The sequence below is a fragment of the Phyllostomus discolor genome, chromosome 5, assembly GCF_004126475.2.
Source record: "Phyllostomus discolor isolate MPI-MPIP mPhyDis1 chromosome 5, mPhyDis1.pri.v3, whole genome shotgun sequence".
NCBI lineage: Eukaryota > Metazoa > Chordata > Mammalia > Chiroptera > Phyllostomidae > Phyllostomus > Phyllostomus discolor.
In genome coordinates, this window is record NC_040907.2 from 162,866,597 (window position 1) to 162,884,718 (window position 18,122).

The 18,122-nt window shown below is 47.7% G+C and overlaps 1 protein-coding gene across 1 annotated transcript in view; it reads left to right on the forward strand.

The window, feature by feature from the left end:
• Positions 1 to 18,122, forward strand: part of HABP2 (hyaluronan binding protein 2) — a 33,783-nt gene that overhangs the window by 13,840 nt on the left and 1,821 nt on the right. The window contains exons 3-12 of the mRNA XM_028513814.2: positions 5,952 to 6,062; positions 7,815 to 7,922; positions 9,095 to 9,211; positions 9,932 to 10,051; positions 10,514 to 10,685; positions 11,801 to 11,898; positions 13,003 to 13,258; positions 14,358 to 14,500; positions 15,211 to 15,345; positions 16,860 to 17,005. Coding sequence (XP_028369615.2) covers positions 5,952 to 6,062; positions 7,815 to 7,922; positions 9,095 to 9,211; positions 9,932 to 10,051; positions 10,514 to 10,685; positions 11,801 to 11,898; positions 13,003 to 13,258; positions 14,358 to 14,500; positions 15,211 to 15,345; positions 16,860 to 17,005 — 1,406 coding nt within the window. The remainder of the gene's footprint in view (positions 1 to 5,951; positions 6,063 to 7,814; positions 7,923 to 9,094; positions 9,212 to 9,931; positions 10,052 to 10,513; positions 10,686 to 11,800; positions 11,899 to 13,002; positions 13,259 to 14,357; positions 14,501 to 15,210; positions 15,346 to 16,859; positions 17,006 to 18,122) is intronic.

Here is an 18,122-nt window from a genome sequence, read left to right on the forward strand (position 1 = left end):
TAGCCTAGAGAAAGTCTCCAGTAATCTGTGTTTGAACTAGGAGTGTTTTTCTACAATCTCCTAATGGGACTTGGACAAGTTCCTAGACTCCTACATAGCTCAACATGCGTTTTTCCTCACAAAATACCTGACCCAGGTCTCACATAGTTTTTCTCCTAAGTTCCCCGTTTACTCTGCTCCAAGCTGACACCATCTGTGCTGGCCCAGCTAAGTGCCCACTATGTGTAGGCCAATCAGAAGGGAGGGCTTGGCAACTTCCGGTCAAGATGAAGGTATAGGTACATAGGCTTCGCCTCCTTGTGCAACCACAACAAGAATTACAACTAAATCTCAAAAACAAGTAACACCCAGAACTGTTAGAAAATCAAGCTGTTTGTAAGTCTGACAAGCAAAGATTTAAAGAAGCTGAAACCATCCAGACAGGCAGGAGGGGTGGAGAGGAGGAGACAGGGTGGAGAAGCAAGGTGTGCATGGAGAGGCGGCAGCAGTGTCAGAACAGGTGCAGGCGGTCCCACATTCACAGGCGGTGGGTAAAAATTGGGAGGGATACCTTGGGAGCAAGCAGTCTCAGCCCCAGGCCAGATCACACAGCCCAAGCTTCCAACACTAGGAAGGTAAATCCCCATAAATTCTGGCTATAAAAACCAGTGGGGGTTGGGGTGGTGGAAGAAACTGCCAGATTTTTAGGAAACTTTACTTAAGGGGCCTGCTCACTCTGGGATTCAACACCAGGACGAAAGCTGGAAGGCCACCAGTCACATACAGGGAGTGGATGAAGTGACTAGAAATGGGGCCAGTTCCAGGCCAACCCCAGAAGCCAGGCAGCAGCACAGCCCCTTCTCCAAGCCCCCCCTCCCCCCCACCAGAGCCACAGAGCAGTGAAGTGGGTTGTCCCACTCTGGTGACTACCTAAGGCTCCACCCCACACAATTTACAGGTGCCTTTCCCAGGGAGTCAAAGCAGCTCTACCTAAGACACAGAAACAAACACAGGGAGGCTGCCAAATTGAGGAGACAAAGAAACATGGCCCAAATGAAAGAACAGAGCAAAATCCCAGAAAAAGGACTAAATGAAACCAAGATAACCAACCTACAGGTGCAGAATTCAACACATTGGTGATCCAGATGCTCAAAGAACTCAATGAATATGGCAAACAATATAAAGGGATAAAAGAACGTTACACTAAGTGAAATTAAAAAAATCTATAGTGAACCATTAGTGAAAGGAAAGAAGCCAGGATTCAAATCAATGATTTAGAACATAGGAAGAAATAACCATTCAACCAGAACAGAAAGAAGAAACAAGAATTCAGAAAACAAGGATAGTATAAGAAGACTCTGGGACGTCTCCAAATGTGCTAACATCTGGATCATAGGAATGCCAGAAGGAGAAGAGGAAGAGCAAGATATTGAAAACTTATTTGAAAAAATAATGAGAGAAAACTTCCCTAATTTGGTGAAGGAAATAGACATACAAGTCCAGGAAGCACAGAGAGTCCCAAACAAGTTGGACCCAAAGGGGACCACGTCAAGACACCTCATAATTCAAATGCTAAATGTTAAAGATAAACAGAGAATCTTAAAAGCATCAAGAGAAAAGCTGAGAGTTACTAACAAAGGAGTTTTCATAAGACTATCAGCCGATTTCTCTAAAGAAACCTTGCAGGCCAGAAGGGACTGGCAAGAAGTAAAGTGATGAAAAGCAAGGACCTACAACCAAGATTACTCTATCCAGAAAAGCTATCATGTAGAATAAAAGGACAGATAAAGTGCTTCTCAGACAAGGCAAAGCTAAAGGAGTTCATCATCACCAAACTCGTATTATATGAAATATTAAAGGGACTTAGTTAAGTAAAAGAATAAGATCAAAACTATGAACATTAAAATGGCAGCAAACTCACAACTATCAACAACTGAATCTAAAAATAATAATAATAAGTAAACAACCAGAACAGGGACAAAATCATAGACATGGAGATCATGTGGAGGGTTATAAGCTGGTGTGGGGGGGGGGGTGGAGAATATGGGAAAAGGCACAAGGATTAAGAAACACAAATGGTAGGTACAAAATAGGGGCATGTTAAGAACAGTATAGGAAATGGAGAAGACAAAGAACAAAAGACAAAAAGACAAAAGACAAATTATATGCATAACCCATGGACATGAATTAAGGGGAGGGGATTGCCAGAGGGAAGAAGGGTACTGGGTTGAGGGGGCAAAGGGTGAAAAATTAGGACAACCATAATAATGTAACATAATAAGATAATTGGGACAACCTTAAAAAAAAGAAGGAAGTTCTTTTTTTTCAGAGAGGGAAAAATTAATCTGTCAGACACACACAGTAACTGCATTCAGGGATCTGTGCTGGGCACTGAGGTAGAAAGGGGAATAGGCATGGCCCTGCTCTTAAGAAACCGACTATCACGTTGGAAGAAACAAACCAGATAGAACGAGATAAATACTAACCACAGGGGAGAAGCGCCCTCTGAGATCTGGCCATGGAACCTGAAACTCTGCAGCCACCCAGGCCACTGAGGAAAGCCCCAGTATCTAAAAGTCTAATCCCATTAGCAAGCCTTGGGTGTACATTTGTTATTACTGCATAATATACATACTGCCCCAAATGCAGTGGTTTTACCCATTAACAATGTATTTAGATCCTAATTCTTGAGGCTGGTAATGTAGACTGGGTTTAGCTGTACAGTTCTTCTTTGGGTCTGGACCAGGCTGAGCTGGTGGATGGGCTGGGCTTTCTCACATGTCGGAGACCTTGGCCAGGACCACTGGCCCTGCTGCTGCCCCTCATGTCCTCTCATCGCCCTGTAGAATAGGCCACATTTGTCCTTAAGGCAGTTGCTGGGGGCCATGAGAGGGGGGAAGAGAGGGAAGAAGAGAGAGAGGAAGTACACAGGCTTCTTGAGGCCCAGGCACACATTAACCACACGCAATAGACCAAACCAAGTCCCAAAGGCAGCCCAGACCTAAGAGCTGGGGAAATATGCTTTATCTTTTGGTGGGAGGAGCTGCAAAGTCACAGGGCAAAAGGTGTGGATACAGGGAGGGGTGGGGTTCAGGGTCATTTTTTTCCATCAGACTAGTTCAGACCACACCAGAGGGCTACCAGGCCTAGACTTGGCCACATCTAGCTCCCCTACCTCTTCACCACCCTTACATCTCCTTCCTTGGCTAGCTTTCTTTCCCCACCCAACCCAGACAAGAGGCTCCTTTGGCAGAGGCCACATCCCACCCTTATTTGTATTACTCTCCATTATTCCCAATGCCTTCCTGCACCTGGCATAATACCTGGCCCATTGTGGGTATACGATGCACATTTTTCATCTAGACAATGGGATTAAGTGACAACAGAATAGAAAAGACACAGTAAGCTTTAAGAAATTCTCCCAGGTGAGGCTTCCATAAAGCACTTTCAACGCATGTGACAGCCCATCCCAAGTGTAAAGGGTCTCCGTGCCCTTCCTTGCACAGCCCTCCAGCTTCTGGTGGTCTGTGACTGCCAAGGCTCTCCTGATTCAACCCACCTTTGCCGAGGGGCCTGGGCTCTGGGGAATAGCAGGAGTCTGATTCAGTCTACATGCTTTAGTCCCTCCTTAGCTTCCTTGAGAGATGAGCAGACCTTGTTCTGAGGTCTGGATTCAAGTCAAAATCCTCCAACCGACAGCTCATCCATCCCCCATCCCCCAGAAAAATCATTCCATTCCATCTACGTAAAACTCTCATCTCCAAATACCTGCACAGGGGTTGATTCCTTTTTCTTCTAATTTACTCTTTATCGTATTTTTTTCCATTACCATTCAGTCCCCTAAATGGGGCTGATTTTTAATGGCCTAGCCAAAATGATCCAGTTTGACCCTCCACCCATGGCAGTTACGTGAGAAATTACAGGGGTAACCTGGAGGCACTCATCTATAAACACCTGTTAAAAAAACAATACTACATTCTACAAAAACAATCCTACAAGAAAGAAAGGATGCAATGCCTCATTACCAAACCCCTTTGTCTCTCCCAAATGCCAGTTTGAGATCTTGTATGCCAAACTCAGAGAAACATTTGTCTCTCCCTTTCCCTCTCTCTTTCTCTGCTTTATCAGACTCGATGGAAAGAAACTTTATTTGCTCCAGGAAGACAATGGCCTTATCTTCAACCCAGATCCTCATCCCTGGGAAGGTGGCTTCCTCTGGGAGCGTTCTCATAGTGGGGGAAAAGCAGTTCGGGAGAAATAATGAGCAAGCAAAGGGAGTCTTGACTTGACACTGTGATAAATGAGGTGAAACTCTGGCAAGGAACCAGAGTTGGCAGATTCAAAAAGGAAATAAAAAGATAGTTCCATTTTAATGGGAAATATAAAACAGCCATTGTGCAAAAGTCGATTTTTCAAAAGCCAAAGAGATAAAGACTATAAGGGAATGACTGAGAGGCGAGTGAGGTAATGTGGTTGATAATCGGGCTTAGGTAAAGTGCTGGTCTCAGAGCCATCAGCTGGCTCCGTGGGAGCACCTTTTCAAGTCCGCTATCTGCATTTGCTCCTGCCTCATTATCATATGCATCTCTGGATGGCTTCCGGAGGGCTTCTGCCTGCCATACTCCTGCCAGCTGGAGACAGCAAAGTCAGTGCCGTACAATGCACATTTTTTATCTAGACAATGGGATTAAGTGCCAACCGAATAGAAAAGACAAAATAAGCTTCCAGTTCAGAGGTGAAGAGACCCTCCCAGGTGAGGCTCCCATAAAGCACTTTCAACACACATTGCGGTCCATCCCAAACGTAAAGGATCTCCGTGCCCTTCTGTGCACAGCCCTCCAGCTGGATGGCTTCTGCAAACTTTCTGCAGATCCCAAACTTCTCTCCATGAGCCACAGAGCTCCCAGTCTCTTCCAAAGCCTCAGACCACAAGGAGCTTCAGTCCAGCCTCGCATACACCTGCTTTTTCCAATTGACTGGCCTAGTGTGAGGTCTACACCTGGGGCAACCCCATCCACTGCCTTGTCTTTCCGTGGGTGGGATCCATGAACCTTCTCAAGGCTGTCATTGGGTGATTCCTAATTAACAGGATGGCTATTCAGTGGGGATGGCTGGACCCCTCTCCCCAAGGGCAAGTGTAGATGTATCTGAGGCCTGTAAGAGGCTGGTGGAAGCAGTCAAGCCAGTGCAATTTTGGGGTTCTATGGAGATAAACTGTCTTAATTTATATCCTGCTGTTTATTAGCTATGTGACCTTGGGTAAGTTACTTGACTTCTTTCAACCTCGGGTTTCTCAACTTAAAATAGATATAATAACACATCTAGATTTTTATGAGGATGAAATGAATGGATTATGTAAAATGCTTAGTGCATAGTAAAGGCTCAGTAAACATTAGCTGTTTATGATGACTTTCTAGACACAACTTGGGAGAGTTTGATGCTGTGACCAAGGTGACAGTGGTGTTTCTTTGACTTCATTAAGCTAAGGTGACTAATAAAGTCCCATCAAGAAATTTCACTCACAGAACCACCCAATGAGACACTCAAGTGCCACTGGATATGACCTTGGGCAGATCTTAGATAGGACCTTGGTGCACTTTCAGGCTCCAATCATCTTCATGATGTTTATGGGTGAGAAAACAGGGACAACAAGAATACAGTTGCCTTGTTCAAGGTCACAGTTAATGGGAAGCCAGGACTTGACTTCTTCCCATTTCCAATCAGGCGCTCTTGACTCTGATCAGTGCCAATGCTGCTTTGCTGGGTTACAAAAGCAACCCCCAACACCAAAAAGAAAAAATGGAAACTCTCAATGCTTGACCTCTTATCTACCCCATCAGTGTGAGGAGCTAGAAAGACACATGCCTCCTTCTTCAGGACTTTGAAATCTTTGGGGGAAAAAAACACTTGGTGAAATAAAATGCTGATCTATTGACTAGGGTTTCTTTGGTCCTGTTCTCTCACTCCTCTAGATTGGACTCCTGACAACTATAATTACAGCTATGACTATGAAGCCCAGGAAGAGAACACCAGTAGCGCTGTTGACTACCCCGGTAATCCTGACTGGTACTACACAGACAATGGTAGGTGCTAACACTGTTGGCAGGGTTGGGGGTGCCTCCCAGGAGGAGGGCAGCATACCTGGAGGGGAGTTTATGTATGACCACATGCAAGGACCTCCTACCACTCTCTGATGGGCATCATCAAACAAGTATTAAAGAAATGATTTCAACTGGCTATTTTTCCAGCTATAATTATATACTGTGAGGACTGGGGAGGTTCTTAGAGACCATCTCTCTAGACCTCAAATGACAGAGCAAATGAGGCCAAGAGGGGAGTTGACTTAGTCAAATTGATACAACAAGTCAGTGCCTCATCATCTAGGTCTCCTGATGCTGTGAATAGGAATCATATTCAAACTCATTCCCTGAGCTTTGATTACAGGTAGGTCCTAATTAGGAAGAGGAGTCTGAGTTAACCTTCAGCATCAATTGTAGCATGTACACATTTGGCATTGGGTCTTTCCTTTCCTCACACCTGGGCTGTGTTTTTTTTTATTACAGTTTCCTTTTTAAAATTGATTCTTTAGAGAGAAAGAAGAAGGGGGAATAGAGAGAGAAGGATAGGGGGAGCCAGAGGGAGGGCTGGAGGGCTGGAGGGAGGGAGGGAGGGAAGGAGAGAGAGAGAGGGAGAGAGAGACACTTCAATTTGTTATTCCACTTATTTATGCACTCATTTGTTGATTCTGGCATGTGCCCAGACCGGGGATAAAGCCCACAACCCTGGTATATGGGATGATATCTAACCAACTGAGGTACCTGATCAGAGCTTTATTTCATTTTTCAACTCATCAGAAGCCTTTCACAGTTGTCACAATATATGTGTGTGTGGGGGGGGGGGGTGTTCTCGCACACATGTGCTTTTACCACATCTGCTTTTGTTTTTTTGTGTGGCTTCTTAACTAAGCAACAGGACAGAAAGGGAAATGAAAAGCTGGCCCAAGCAAAGCCATGTGACTAAACCCGAAGAAGAAATGGAAAGCACTAGCAGCTGGAATAAAAGCTGTGTAACTGTGCGAAGTGGCCTGGAAGGCAGGGCTAAGATATGGGGCATCGGGGGAACATCAGAAGGGACCATCAAAACAAGAGCCGGGCCCAGGGATCCTAGTTCCTGAACCAAAGAACAATGTGTGTGAACAGAAGGATAAAGAATTCCCCGAGGGAAGATCCATTCAGACAACCATGAAAAGCCAAAGGCACAGATGAAATATGACAAAATCTAACTGAACAAGTAGTTGAAGAAAGATGAAGGCCACTGGGTCATTTCCTCCTTGCCATCAATTTTTCTGTCACCCTCTTGCCTTTGGTCTTCTTGCCTGATGTTCAGAAAGCTTATGTTTCGTTAGGGGTGGGTTTTCTTTCCCAGGCCCGACCTCCACCCCTGGGCACTGGGAGTAGGGGAGGTCTTCAGGCTTGTGAAATGCATTCAGCATCAGAGACAGACCCCGTGCACTCCCAGCGAGACTGGGAGGAGAAAAACCCTGATGATGGAAAGGAGGAGTTTCTCAGTGAGAAAGGCCCCGTCGAAATCCAGGCCGAGGAGAGATAGGAGCTGTTCCTTCTCTCCTGCCCTGTTTCCAGCCCGAATCCCTCTCTCTGGTCATGAGGCTGCTGTTTTCCTCGCTCTCCAAAGGCAATGTGTGTTTCCCCCTCTCCCCAGTCACTGCGTGTGTAGTCACTTTCTCATTTGGGTAGGAGACGGAAATGTGATGAGTAAGTAGGAGGTTTCTCGCCTCCTGTTCATTGTAAACATTGCCTTCTGCCCATGTGTCTTAGATCCATGCCTGCCCAACCCCTGCAAACATGGCGGGACCTGCCTTGTCAGTGGGGACAGCTTCACGTGCAGCTGCCCAGCCCCTTTCTCTGGGAGAAATTGTCAGAATGGTGAGTGTACCCCCTCTGGATTCACTCTTCTCTCTGCGCTGAACAAGAGGCAGTTTCCTCCTCCAGCTCTAGGGGGTCAGGAAGGGCTGAGTGATCCCACAGAAAGGATGATAACCATGCACATCATATCACATGTCATGGATTCTTCAGTATGGTCATAGGCAGCACCTCACTGAATCCTCACCTCTGTGTGATAAATAGGACTAGTATGCCCATTCTGCAGATGAGAACATTGAGGCTAAGAGGAACTAAGAGATGGACTCTCACCAAGATGTATTCCTAACTAAGGGCTTTTTGTTTTCTTTTGCTTTGAGTGTTTAGATTAACTACAATCACAAAATATTGTTCTCAAATGGGATAGCAGGAAGAGTCTCAGGGCACCTAATTCCCAACTCAGTTAGAAAAAGGGAGCACAGAGAGTACATGGGACTTACTCGTGGTCACACAGCTAGTGAAGAGAAGAGCATGAAGTAGAGCACTGGTGCCTGACTCCTGGCTCCGTGCTCCTTCCTCCTGCTGACCTCGCTCATGGAGACTGCGATAAACGCCGTGTCTGCGTTTCATGAGGTCTTGTGAGAATGTCATAAGCATGAGGAGTACAACTCCTATGGACTAATTGCACCTCTAGCATGAACCTGGGTCCTGTTCCATCTAGCACCCGTCTAACTGGGGAAGGAGGGCAGCGAGGGTCTTACATGTACAGGGTTGTATGGTTGACTTCTTTCTCCTGTGCCCTCTTTACTTATTTATTCTATTTTCACTCCTACAAGTCCTTTCCATAAATGTTTCTGGGTTGTTTGAGATATCAATATAAGCATGGTTTCTGTGTTTATCCCTTAATTTCTCAGAAGACTGAGGAAAGCTGGAAATGGAATAAAAAATCAGCTATGAAGTAGAGAAACTCCAGTTGCAGCTCTATTTGTTAAAAGTGTAAAAATTATCATGGTTTTCATCGAGAGAGAATGATAAAGACCATGAACTCTGGGAGGAACTGCAAACCAATCACTCATGAGCCGAGGATTAGAGAAAAACCTTGTCTAGGGAGCATCAGGTCTTTCAGGACCATGGACAGGGGCACACACTCTACCAGCCACCCCTCCCCCAAACGCTCTACTGCTCAGGTGTGCAATATCCTATACCTTTGGAACTTCTTTTCTATGGATCTTCTGCAGTGAAAAACAGGTGCAGAGAAAACGCATGTGGCCACGGGGAATGTCTTGTTATTCAGAGTCCTCCCTACTACCGCTGTGCCTGCAAACACCCTTACAGGGGTCCAGGCTGCTCCACAGGTAAGTGCGGGCAGCCCCTTCTACGCTAGGCTTTCTCTACCCTGGCTTGTGCCTGGGATCTCTTCACCCTATTGGGGGGCAGTCAGATATATTTGATGTTTTGATAACATCCATGGTGGCCATTATAACTAGGACTTTTTAAGATTCATCATCCCTGAGTAGCTACTAAGAATTGACTGATCTGTGTCCCTTCCCACCCAAAAACAATCATCTTAAAAATCACTTTCCTCCAGGAGGTCAGCCCTCGTGTATTCCTGGAATGGCCGGTGGTGGGGAGTAAATCTGTATTGATTTGGTGCTGTGAGCCAGGCACTGTCCCAGGAGGTTTCCATGCTGTCTCACATCCTCCCCAAAACACAACTACAGAGAAGGGTTTTACAGATGAAGAAACTGGAGTTCAGAGAGGTTGACTAACTTGCTCAGAGTCACAAAGCTTTAAAGAGGCAGGGCCAAGTTTCAACTTAGCTTGGACTGATCCCCAAATTCCTGCCCAGTCCGTGCCTCTTGCTACTTCTTACTGAGCGACCCATCTGTTCACATACACTTGGGCATATGGCCTTCATCCATGTATGTATATGTTCTAGAGTGTCAGCGGGTCTGTCCTCTCCCTTGGGTGACTCATCTTTTGTGAAAGGATGGACACCAGTGTTTCCTCGTCATCTCAGATGTAGCTGCAACTCCCTCTGAAGACCTCCCCAGCCCCACTTCCTGTGTTCACAGCGGTTCCTGCATGCAGGCCAAACCCCTGCCAAAACGGCGGCACCTGCTCCCGCAACCGGCGGAGATCCAGGTTTACCTGTACCTGTCCCAACCAGTTCAAGGGGAAGTTCTGTGAAATAGGTATGGGTCTCTGCCACCACTTCTTCAGAACCTCAGGGCCACCACCGACGCCTTGGGAATCCTTTTCTCCTTGGGTTTTGTCTCCAGAATGGGACACAAGTTGACTCCCAAACTCTGCTATTGCCTCATTTGAGGGCATGGGGTCTGTTTGGGATATAGTGCAGGCAAGTCAGACACACCTGGACATCCCCTGGGCCTCAGCCCACCTGCCGCCAGGTCTTGGGAGAGCCAAAATTGAGTAACTAAGTTCCCACCCGCCCATCCACCCACAGTCACTACATCTCAAGCTGGGTTAAATGTGGGACGTTCAAGGCACCTTGTTTCTGGGACTTTGCAGTAAACTCTTAGAGAGATCAACATTCAGGCCCAATACTCTCACCCCCTAATATGCATGCAAAGTCCTTTTGGGGGGCAGCATGCCAGTTGCTTTCTGTTCTCACGGTTCTGCCCGCTCTATCCGAGGTTCTGACGACTGCTATGTGGAAGACGGTTTCTCTTACCGAGGGAAAGTGAGTAGGACAATCAACCACCACTCGTGCCTGCACTGGAACTCCCACCTCCTCTTGCAAGAGCATTACAACATATTTATGGAGGGTGCAGAGGCCCACGGGATTGGGGAGCACAACTTCTGCAGGTAAAAATTACCTTCTCCCCTAAGCTCATACTCATCTGCATGTCAGTATAAGGGTTGGTTTGGCTCTTTCCCACACTCCAAGTGTTCACAGCTTAGAAGCTTTGAGACAGAACACAGGACAGGCTAGGTTATGCTGCTGTAATAAGCAACCCCCAAACCTCAGCGGCTTGAATCCATCGATGTTTATTTCTCACTAATACTGTGCGTCATGTGGGTTGGTGGTGGGGTAGGAGGACTCTGCTCCACAAAGTAACTCAAATACCCAGGAAGGGCAAGAAAAAAAGAAAACTGAAAAAATGGAGCATGCGTTTTGCTTTGTTTTTACCTCCTCAACCTAGAAACGACCCGTCATCTCTTCACACATATTTCACTGACCAAAAATAGCCACAAGGTCCCCCATAACTTCAAGAGGGAAATCGAGAGGAGAAAACGGGGTGTCTGGTGAGCACTGCAGTCTCTGCCACAAGGGTGTTCAGGTATTCCTGAGAGAAGACAGTGACAAGTTCCCTTCTGCCTGTTCGGGTGCCTCCAGGCCATTCTCTTGGCTTCCTCTCCCTGCTCACTGCCTAGCCAAGGCCAAGGGCATTTCTGATCTGCCTATAAGGGGCAGGAATTCTTCGTATGACTTGAAACTGGTTCTATTAAGCAGGAGGGTTTCCCTTGCACACAACACATGCTATCTTCCAATTTCACTCCTGTGAGCTATTCCCTTTGTGGGGCTGTCTTCAGGGTGACCCCTCAGCAGCCTTTCCTGTGCATGGAACTGGGAGGTTTGGGTCCAAGGAGCCCTCCTTTTACCGTGTTTCTATGTCACTTTCCTGACAAAGACGGATCTTCAACAGCGATCTCATTTCTTTTCCTACAAACAGTTTGAGGCATCCCATGGATCTGGCCCAAGACTTGTGAGCTACTTCCTGGTCACTGAGATTCTCCTCTGGAAATTAAAGTTTCACCAAAAAAAAAACCCTCTAAGCATCCTAATATGCCAGAGTCAACATATGACCTCAGGGGGCACACCAGAATTCATTGCTCTCCTACCCAGAGGTCCTGTAATGAGGTCCAGTGGGTTTATCAAGCCTTGACCTTGGGTTATTTTATTTTATTTTATCTTTTAGAAACCCAGATGGAGACCAAAAGCCCTGGTGTTTCATTAAAGTAAATAATGCAAAGGTGAAATGGGAGTACTGTGATGTCTCAGCCTGCTCAGCCCTAGGTAAGACCGTGGCTGTCTAGAACCCTGGTCGTGGGTAGGATGTGGATCCACAGACAGATGCTCCTGGTCCCCTACATATCCCACCCCTGTTGTCCCAGCACACCTGCTTTACCAGTCCCCATCCCAGTGGCAAGCCAACTGGCCCACCCTCTGCTCTCTGCTCCCCTCTTGGGATGCTGAGTAGGCGTGAATAGCTGTGTAAATTCAGGGTGGTGGTCCAACTGTAAATTCACGTTTCCTGACTCCAAGTCAGTGCACTCGGCAAATATTCATCGATTGTTTGCCGTGTTCCAGGAACTACGCCAGGCTCTGGGTGCACAGTGGTGCTCAAACACTGGCTGGGCCCCCAGGGCCTCTCAGGATGCAAAATGGCCTGAACCCAGCCTCACAGTCTTCCTTCCAGGCTGTGCGGCCCACCCCCCCCCCCACCCACATCTGGAACAACGCACCTTCTGCTCCTAATCAATGGGACTGCCTCCCTGGACAGTTTCACTCTTGAGCCTTTGCTCTTATGGTCTGTACAACTGCATTCGTAGCTGCTCTTGTCCATAGTCCACCATTCTTTGAGAACAAACTCAAGCAGTGCCTCCTCCAGGAAGCCCTTCATGATCTCCCAAGTGCTGTATTCTATTCTCTCCCCCTCCTTACAAACCCCAGGGAATGGAACTGGCACCACCCTTACAACTTGGCATTTTGTATGAGAATTACCTTTGCAAATGTCTTATTTCCCCCATTCTACTTCATCTGGATATCTTTCCCCATGTGCTAAAGAAGGCTCCCAAATACATGTGTGCATTAATGACTAGCTGAGTACACACTCTGGGACAGATTTATATATTTACACATATGTCTTTGTGTGTTTGTATACACGTTAATAAAAATGAAAAGGCAACAACGTCATTGTTAATTTTATAGACCTACTTCATATGAATCAATGCAGTAAATAAATATTGTGTACCTACTACATGCCCACCCTGTGTGCACCAGTCTCTTAGCTAGGGACAGTGGCTAAGCTGCTGGACTTGGAGTCCTACCTCTAACAAGGTCCCTCTGAGGACCTGCAGGGGGGTAGACAGCGTGATTTGTCTTTCTTGTGTCCCACAGACATCACCGACCCAGAGGAAGGACCCAGGGAGCCCCCGGCCAGGCTTCGGGACTTTGACTCATGCGGGAAGACCGAGGTCACAGAGAGAAAGATCAAGAGGATCTACGGAGGCTTTAAGAGCACGGCGGGCAAGCACCCGTGGCAGGTGTCCCTGCAGACCTCGCTGACACTGAGCACCCTCATGCCCAAGGGCCACTTCTGCGGGGGGTCGCTGATCCACCCCTGCTGGGTGCTCACCGCTGCCCACTGCACTGAGTAGGTGCCCGCCGGGGGCAGCGGACAGGGTGGCTGAGACTATCGGGGTGTTCTCCATTGCCCACATGAGCAGCGTCTCCGAGCTCTGGCCCGATCCGTGGCTCTCCAAAGGCCCAAAGGTGGCTCCTTAAAACCAGGGGGAAGTGAGCTACCGTGTCCAGAATGCCTACCTTTGAATTCCATGTATTTATGACATTTAATCCTCAAAACCGTCTACCAGAAGACAGGCTGAGGAAGGACAGGGATTTTTATTGTTCATTAATTATAGTGTTCCCAGTGCCTAGAACTTCATACAGAGCAAGGTCTTCATACAGAGCAAGTGCTCCGTAACTATTAGTGCTGTGGAAGAGTTGACCATTACTTCCATTTCACAAACTCGGACCCCGAGTCTTGGGTAGGTGTAGCACCTGGGCTTAAGTCACATGGTAAATAAGTAGGTGAGTGGGATGCAAACCCAGACTTCCCTGCTTTCGTAACCTCTGTAGTCCCGCCCTAGAAAAAAAATAAGAACGTGCTCCCATCTGATGCCATCACCGGTGAGCCTCCCGGGTCAGGTGTCTTCAGTCCCATGTGCCTCAGAGAAGCCAGAACCCACTGGGGAGCCTGAAGAATCACTACCTCCCCTGAGTCCTCTAAGTTCATGGCCAGGGCTGGTGCCAGGTAACCCAGGTCTTAGTGGTGGCCTTGAAGGTCTTCCAGACCTCCCTGTTATTACAAAATTTCTTCCAGGATTCTAGGAGGTATTCCTCAAGAGAAGACAAACATGCAAACATTAGCATCTACCAAGAATGTTTGTTCAGAATGTTCATTGGCTACTCTTTAGAAAAGTGCAGGAGGACTGAGAGGTCTCCCAGGATACAGGTTACAGCTTACATTTACATTTAGAGACCATTCCATTCATCAAAGATCTCCCTCATGTTGCCTCATTGGGACCACACAGCAGAATGCCGTGAACAGGGTGACCATTACCAGATGAGGCTCTGTAATCAAGGCTGCCAAAGGTCAGGTCATTTGTCAAAGGTCGCATAGTTCACCTGGGCTTGGCTCCAGTCTCTCAAGTGCCAGGGCTGGTTCCTGACCATCCTACTTTCCTCCGCAGCATAAAACCCAAGAATCTAAAAGTGGTCCTAGGGGACCAGGACTTGAAGAAGGCAGAATCCCATGAGCAGACCTTCGAGGTGGAGAAGATATTCAAGTACAGCCACTATCATGAAACAGATGAGATTCCTTACAACGATATTGGCAAGTCTCTTCTAGCATGGTCTTGTCCTGGGTGGATTTCTCTGCTTATGGAAAGCTAAGGTTTGATTCTGTTTAGTCCCTCATAGACCCTATAAGGTAGAGAGTTTATTCCAGAGCTTTTCCGTTCGTAAAGGTTAGTGTTGTGGATAAACGTGCACAGGCGCTTACACTGAGGGGAAGAGACGCTAGGAACGTTGTGTTGTGGAAAGAGCTCAGCCTTGAATCTCAGCCCCACCACTTTCTACCCAGCTTCACCTCTCTTAGCCTCAGTTTGCTCTCCTGTAAAATGGAGCATACGACTCCATTCGGCATATGACTCTCAGCTTCCTGGACGTTAAGTGGCAGCATGTGCACGTGGCCCCGTGCACACCTCGTACCTAAGCTGCTTACTGCCCAGAGGTTCCATTCATGGTACCTCCCCCTCTCTCTCCTTCCTCAATGTGTTTATTATCCCTCTTATATGCTATTTTTTAAATCAACTAGAAATGATTTTGAACTCAACTAATATTTATGGTGTTACTCTCAGCCTAACATGTTACTCCCCCCGGGTAGAAGTTAAAAGAATGTAAATGGTGCAGGAAGAAGTTTTTCAGGCACTGGCTTGTGGGGCTTTGCTACAATCCCCTTCTAATTGAGCTGAAATGGATGCTTCTTGGACAAGGAGGATAGCATCACCCATTCACCCATTCACCCTTTCTCTCTCTACCTAGCTTTGCTCAAGCTGAAGCCAGTGAATGGTCACTGTGCTCTAGAATCTAAATATGTGAAGACTATATGTTTGCCCGATGGTCCCTTTCCTTCTGAGACTGAGTGCCACATCTCTGGCTGGGGCATTACAGAAACAGGTGAGTCTGGCCAAGTATCTCCTTAGGCTCAGGTGAGTTGCTTTAACTAGAAACGAAAGGGGCAAACTCAACTGCCATTCTGAACTTGAAACCAGTGGTATATTCAACACGTAGTACCAAAAGAAAGAGATCGCCTCATCTCTCAAGCCCTAGTTAAGTCTCATCACCCCTAAGGAGTGGTCCCTGATCTCCACACCTGTCCCTGGCTCCTACCCCTGGATCCTTGACTTCCATCAAGCATGAAGACCTTCCACCTTTCCTAGGTGCCCTGGAAAGAGGACACGTTGGAAAGAAGGTGAATTGTGGAGTCAGATGTGTCAGACCCTTGGCTTTGTCACTTGGACATCTGAGTTTTCGTTTCCCAATAACCATACGTACCTCCTGGGTTCAGAATAATGAGAACAGGGGATGACAGGATTCTGTAGAGATGTTGGTGAAGTCAGCCCCTGGAGTGTGGGGTCAGATCGCCTTCATCTTTGCCTTTCTAACAGTGCATGGGTCCTAGTGGACGTGTTACAAAGTTTTGTTAAATCAGACTTTTATTCATCTTTGGAGTCTGTCTTGTCCAAGAAAGCAACCAAAGGGTCACTTTCCTCATAGTACTGATAAGATTCTAGCTTCTAATACACAAAACCCAGAAGTAAGTGTATCTGAAGTCTTTCCGAAATACTCAAGATGGACTTCTCTTCCCCAGAAATTACATCCTTAATCATGGAAAGTGGGAATCGCTTTAAATAAGCCTGTATTCGTAGCAAAGTGACACGTAATATATGAATCTGTCGGAAAGCTTTGGGGAAAGAAGATCCCTGGTTGATCAGATTTAGGGTTAACCCTGCCGGTAGCTGTCTCCACTCTAGTCCATCTGACCCTTTCCCCATCAGCACGCTGACCGAAGCCGACTGAGCAGACTAGAGCTTCTCTAGAGGGGGGAATGTCTGGGAAGCAGGTGATTGAGATGTTCAACCAGGGAAATTCATTCATCACTGAGCATCTTCTAGCCGGGTAGGTCAGTTGGTTAGAGCATTGTCCTGATATGTCAAAGTTGCAGGTTTGATCCCTGGCCAGGGCATGCACAAGAATCAACCAATGAATGCATAAAGTGGAACAACAAATCAGCCTCTCTCTCTCTCTCTCTCTCTCTCCCCTTCCTCTTTCCCTCTCAAACCAACACATTAAAAAGTAAATAACTAAATTTTCTACATGCCAACCCTCTGCTAGTCATAGGAAAATAAAACATGGTGTAAGACACCTTCCCTGCCCTCCTGGCCTCGAGGTCCAGTTGGGGAGGCAGAGGAGGGAAAAATGACTTTGCTCCACCGTGGTCAGTGCAGCATCGAAGGTCTGGGAAGCTGTGGTGAAGGCTACGGGCCAAGAGCCCCCAGCCTTGACAGACGAGGCTTCTCTGCCGGTGCCCTGGAAAAACCCTTCCTTCCTGAGCTCAGAGCTGGCGGCTTCTGGTGGGGTGAATGCCACCCTAATCCCCACAGTGACCAGCTCTTTCCTCCGCCCCACAGGGGAAGGCTCCCAACAGCTCCTGGATGCCAAAGTCAAGCTGATCGACAACTCTGTGTGCAACTCCCGCCGACTCTACAACCGCATGATTGACGAGACCATGGTCTGTGCGGGAAACCTGCAGAAGCCTAGGCCCGACACCTGCCAGGTAGAGACTCGCATGGCACCTGGGGAACAAGGGACTGGCAGGACCTTACTTTGGCCATAGAGGCGCCTTAGAGCTCTGGGCTGGGAGACAGGTTCAGCACTACCCCACCTGCCATAAAGCACAGGCACAGGTGGGCATACCTGGCCTCTGTCACATCTGAACCAGATCAATCCAGGATGAGTCAGCACAATAACCAGAGTGGTAGCTTTGCCTGCATTGCTCAATTTAATTCTTGTGACACCCTGGTCAAAGGGACATTGTTACCACTGTCATCTCGGCCTACAGCTCCGGGGTGGTAAGTGGGAGAGCAGGAACTCAAACAATCCTGGTCTGTAGACACCTAAGCCTTGCTCCACGGGGTTTAAAGGTGAAGGTGGCACTTCTGGCCACAGAGCTGGGCAGCATGTCTGAAGGCCCAATAAGCAGAGGACTGCCCAGAAGGTCAGTGGCCAGGAGAACAATAAGAAGCCCAGGGAATTTATGATGTTAACTAACAAACCACTGAGATTTAAGTGTGTAGATGAGTGAGGGAGAGAAGGAGGGAAAGAGAGAGGAAGAGGGAGACAGACGTAGTTAGCCTCAGCAAGCGAAGCCTCTCTGAGCAGCCGCTCTGTGCCCACAGCGGGCCGAGGCCCTGCCCAGCAGCCCCCACCGTCTAGGACTTGCTGGAAGCCCAAGCTGCTCGGGTCTGTGGGGACTCAGAGGCTGCTGGAGGTGGACAGAGTGGCGGCTCTGTTAATGGTGCCGGAGTGACCTCAAGCCTCTGCCCCAGGTCAAAGCCCACTTCCCACGTCCCTCTCCCTGGAGAGGTCACATCACACAGAAAATGTCCTTCCCAGACTCCCAGAAATACCCCAGTTTAGAAAATCCTGGTTACTGTCCGCATACCCCACCCACCTGAAAACCCCAGCACAGCCACAATCAAGTTTTAGCTTCTCCCCACAAAGGGGCCCAACAGTTGCCTGCTGGACCTGAGCCAACTTTGGGGTGGCTAATCATGGCTGTGGCTCTACTGCAACCCTCTGTCCCTTCCCAAGGGGCCATCAGTATCCACCTACTCAAAAGAGGGCCATAGACAGATGGGTGCAATTTGCCCTAAGCCTCTGGAAGACGAAGA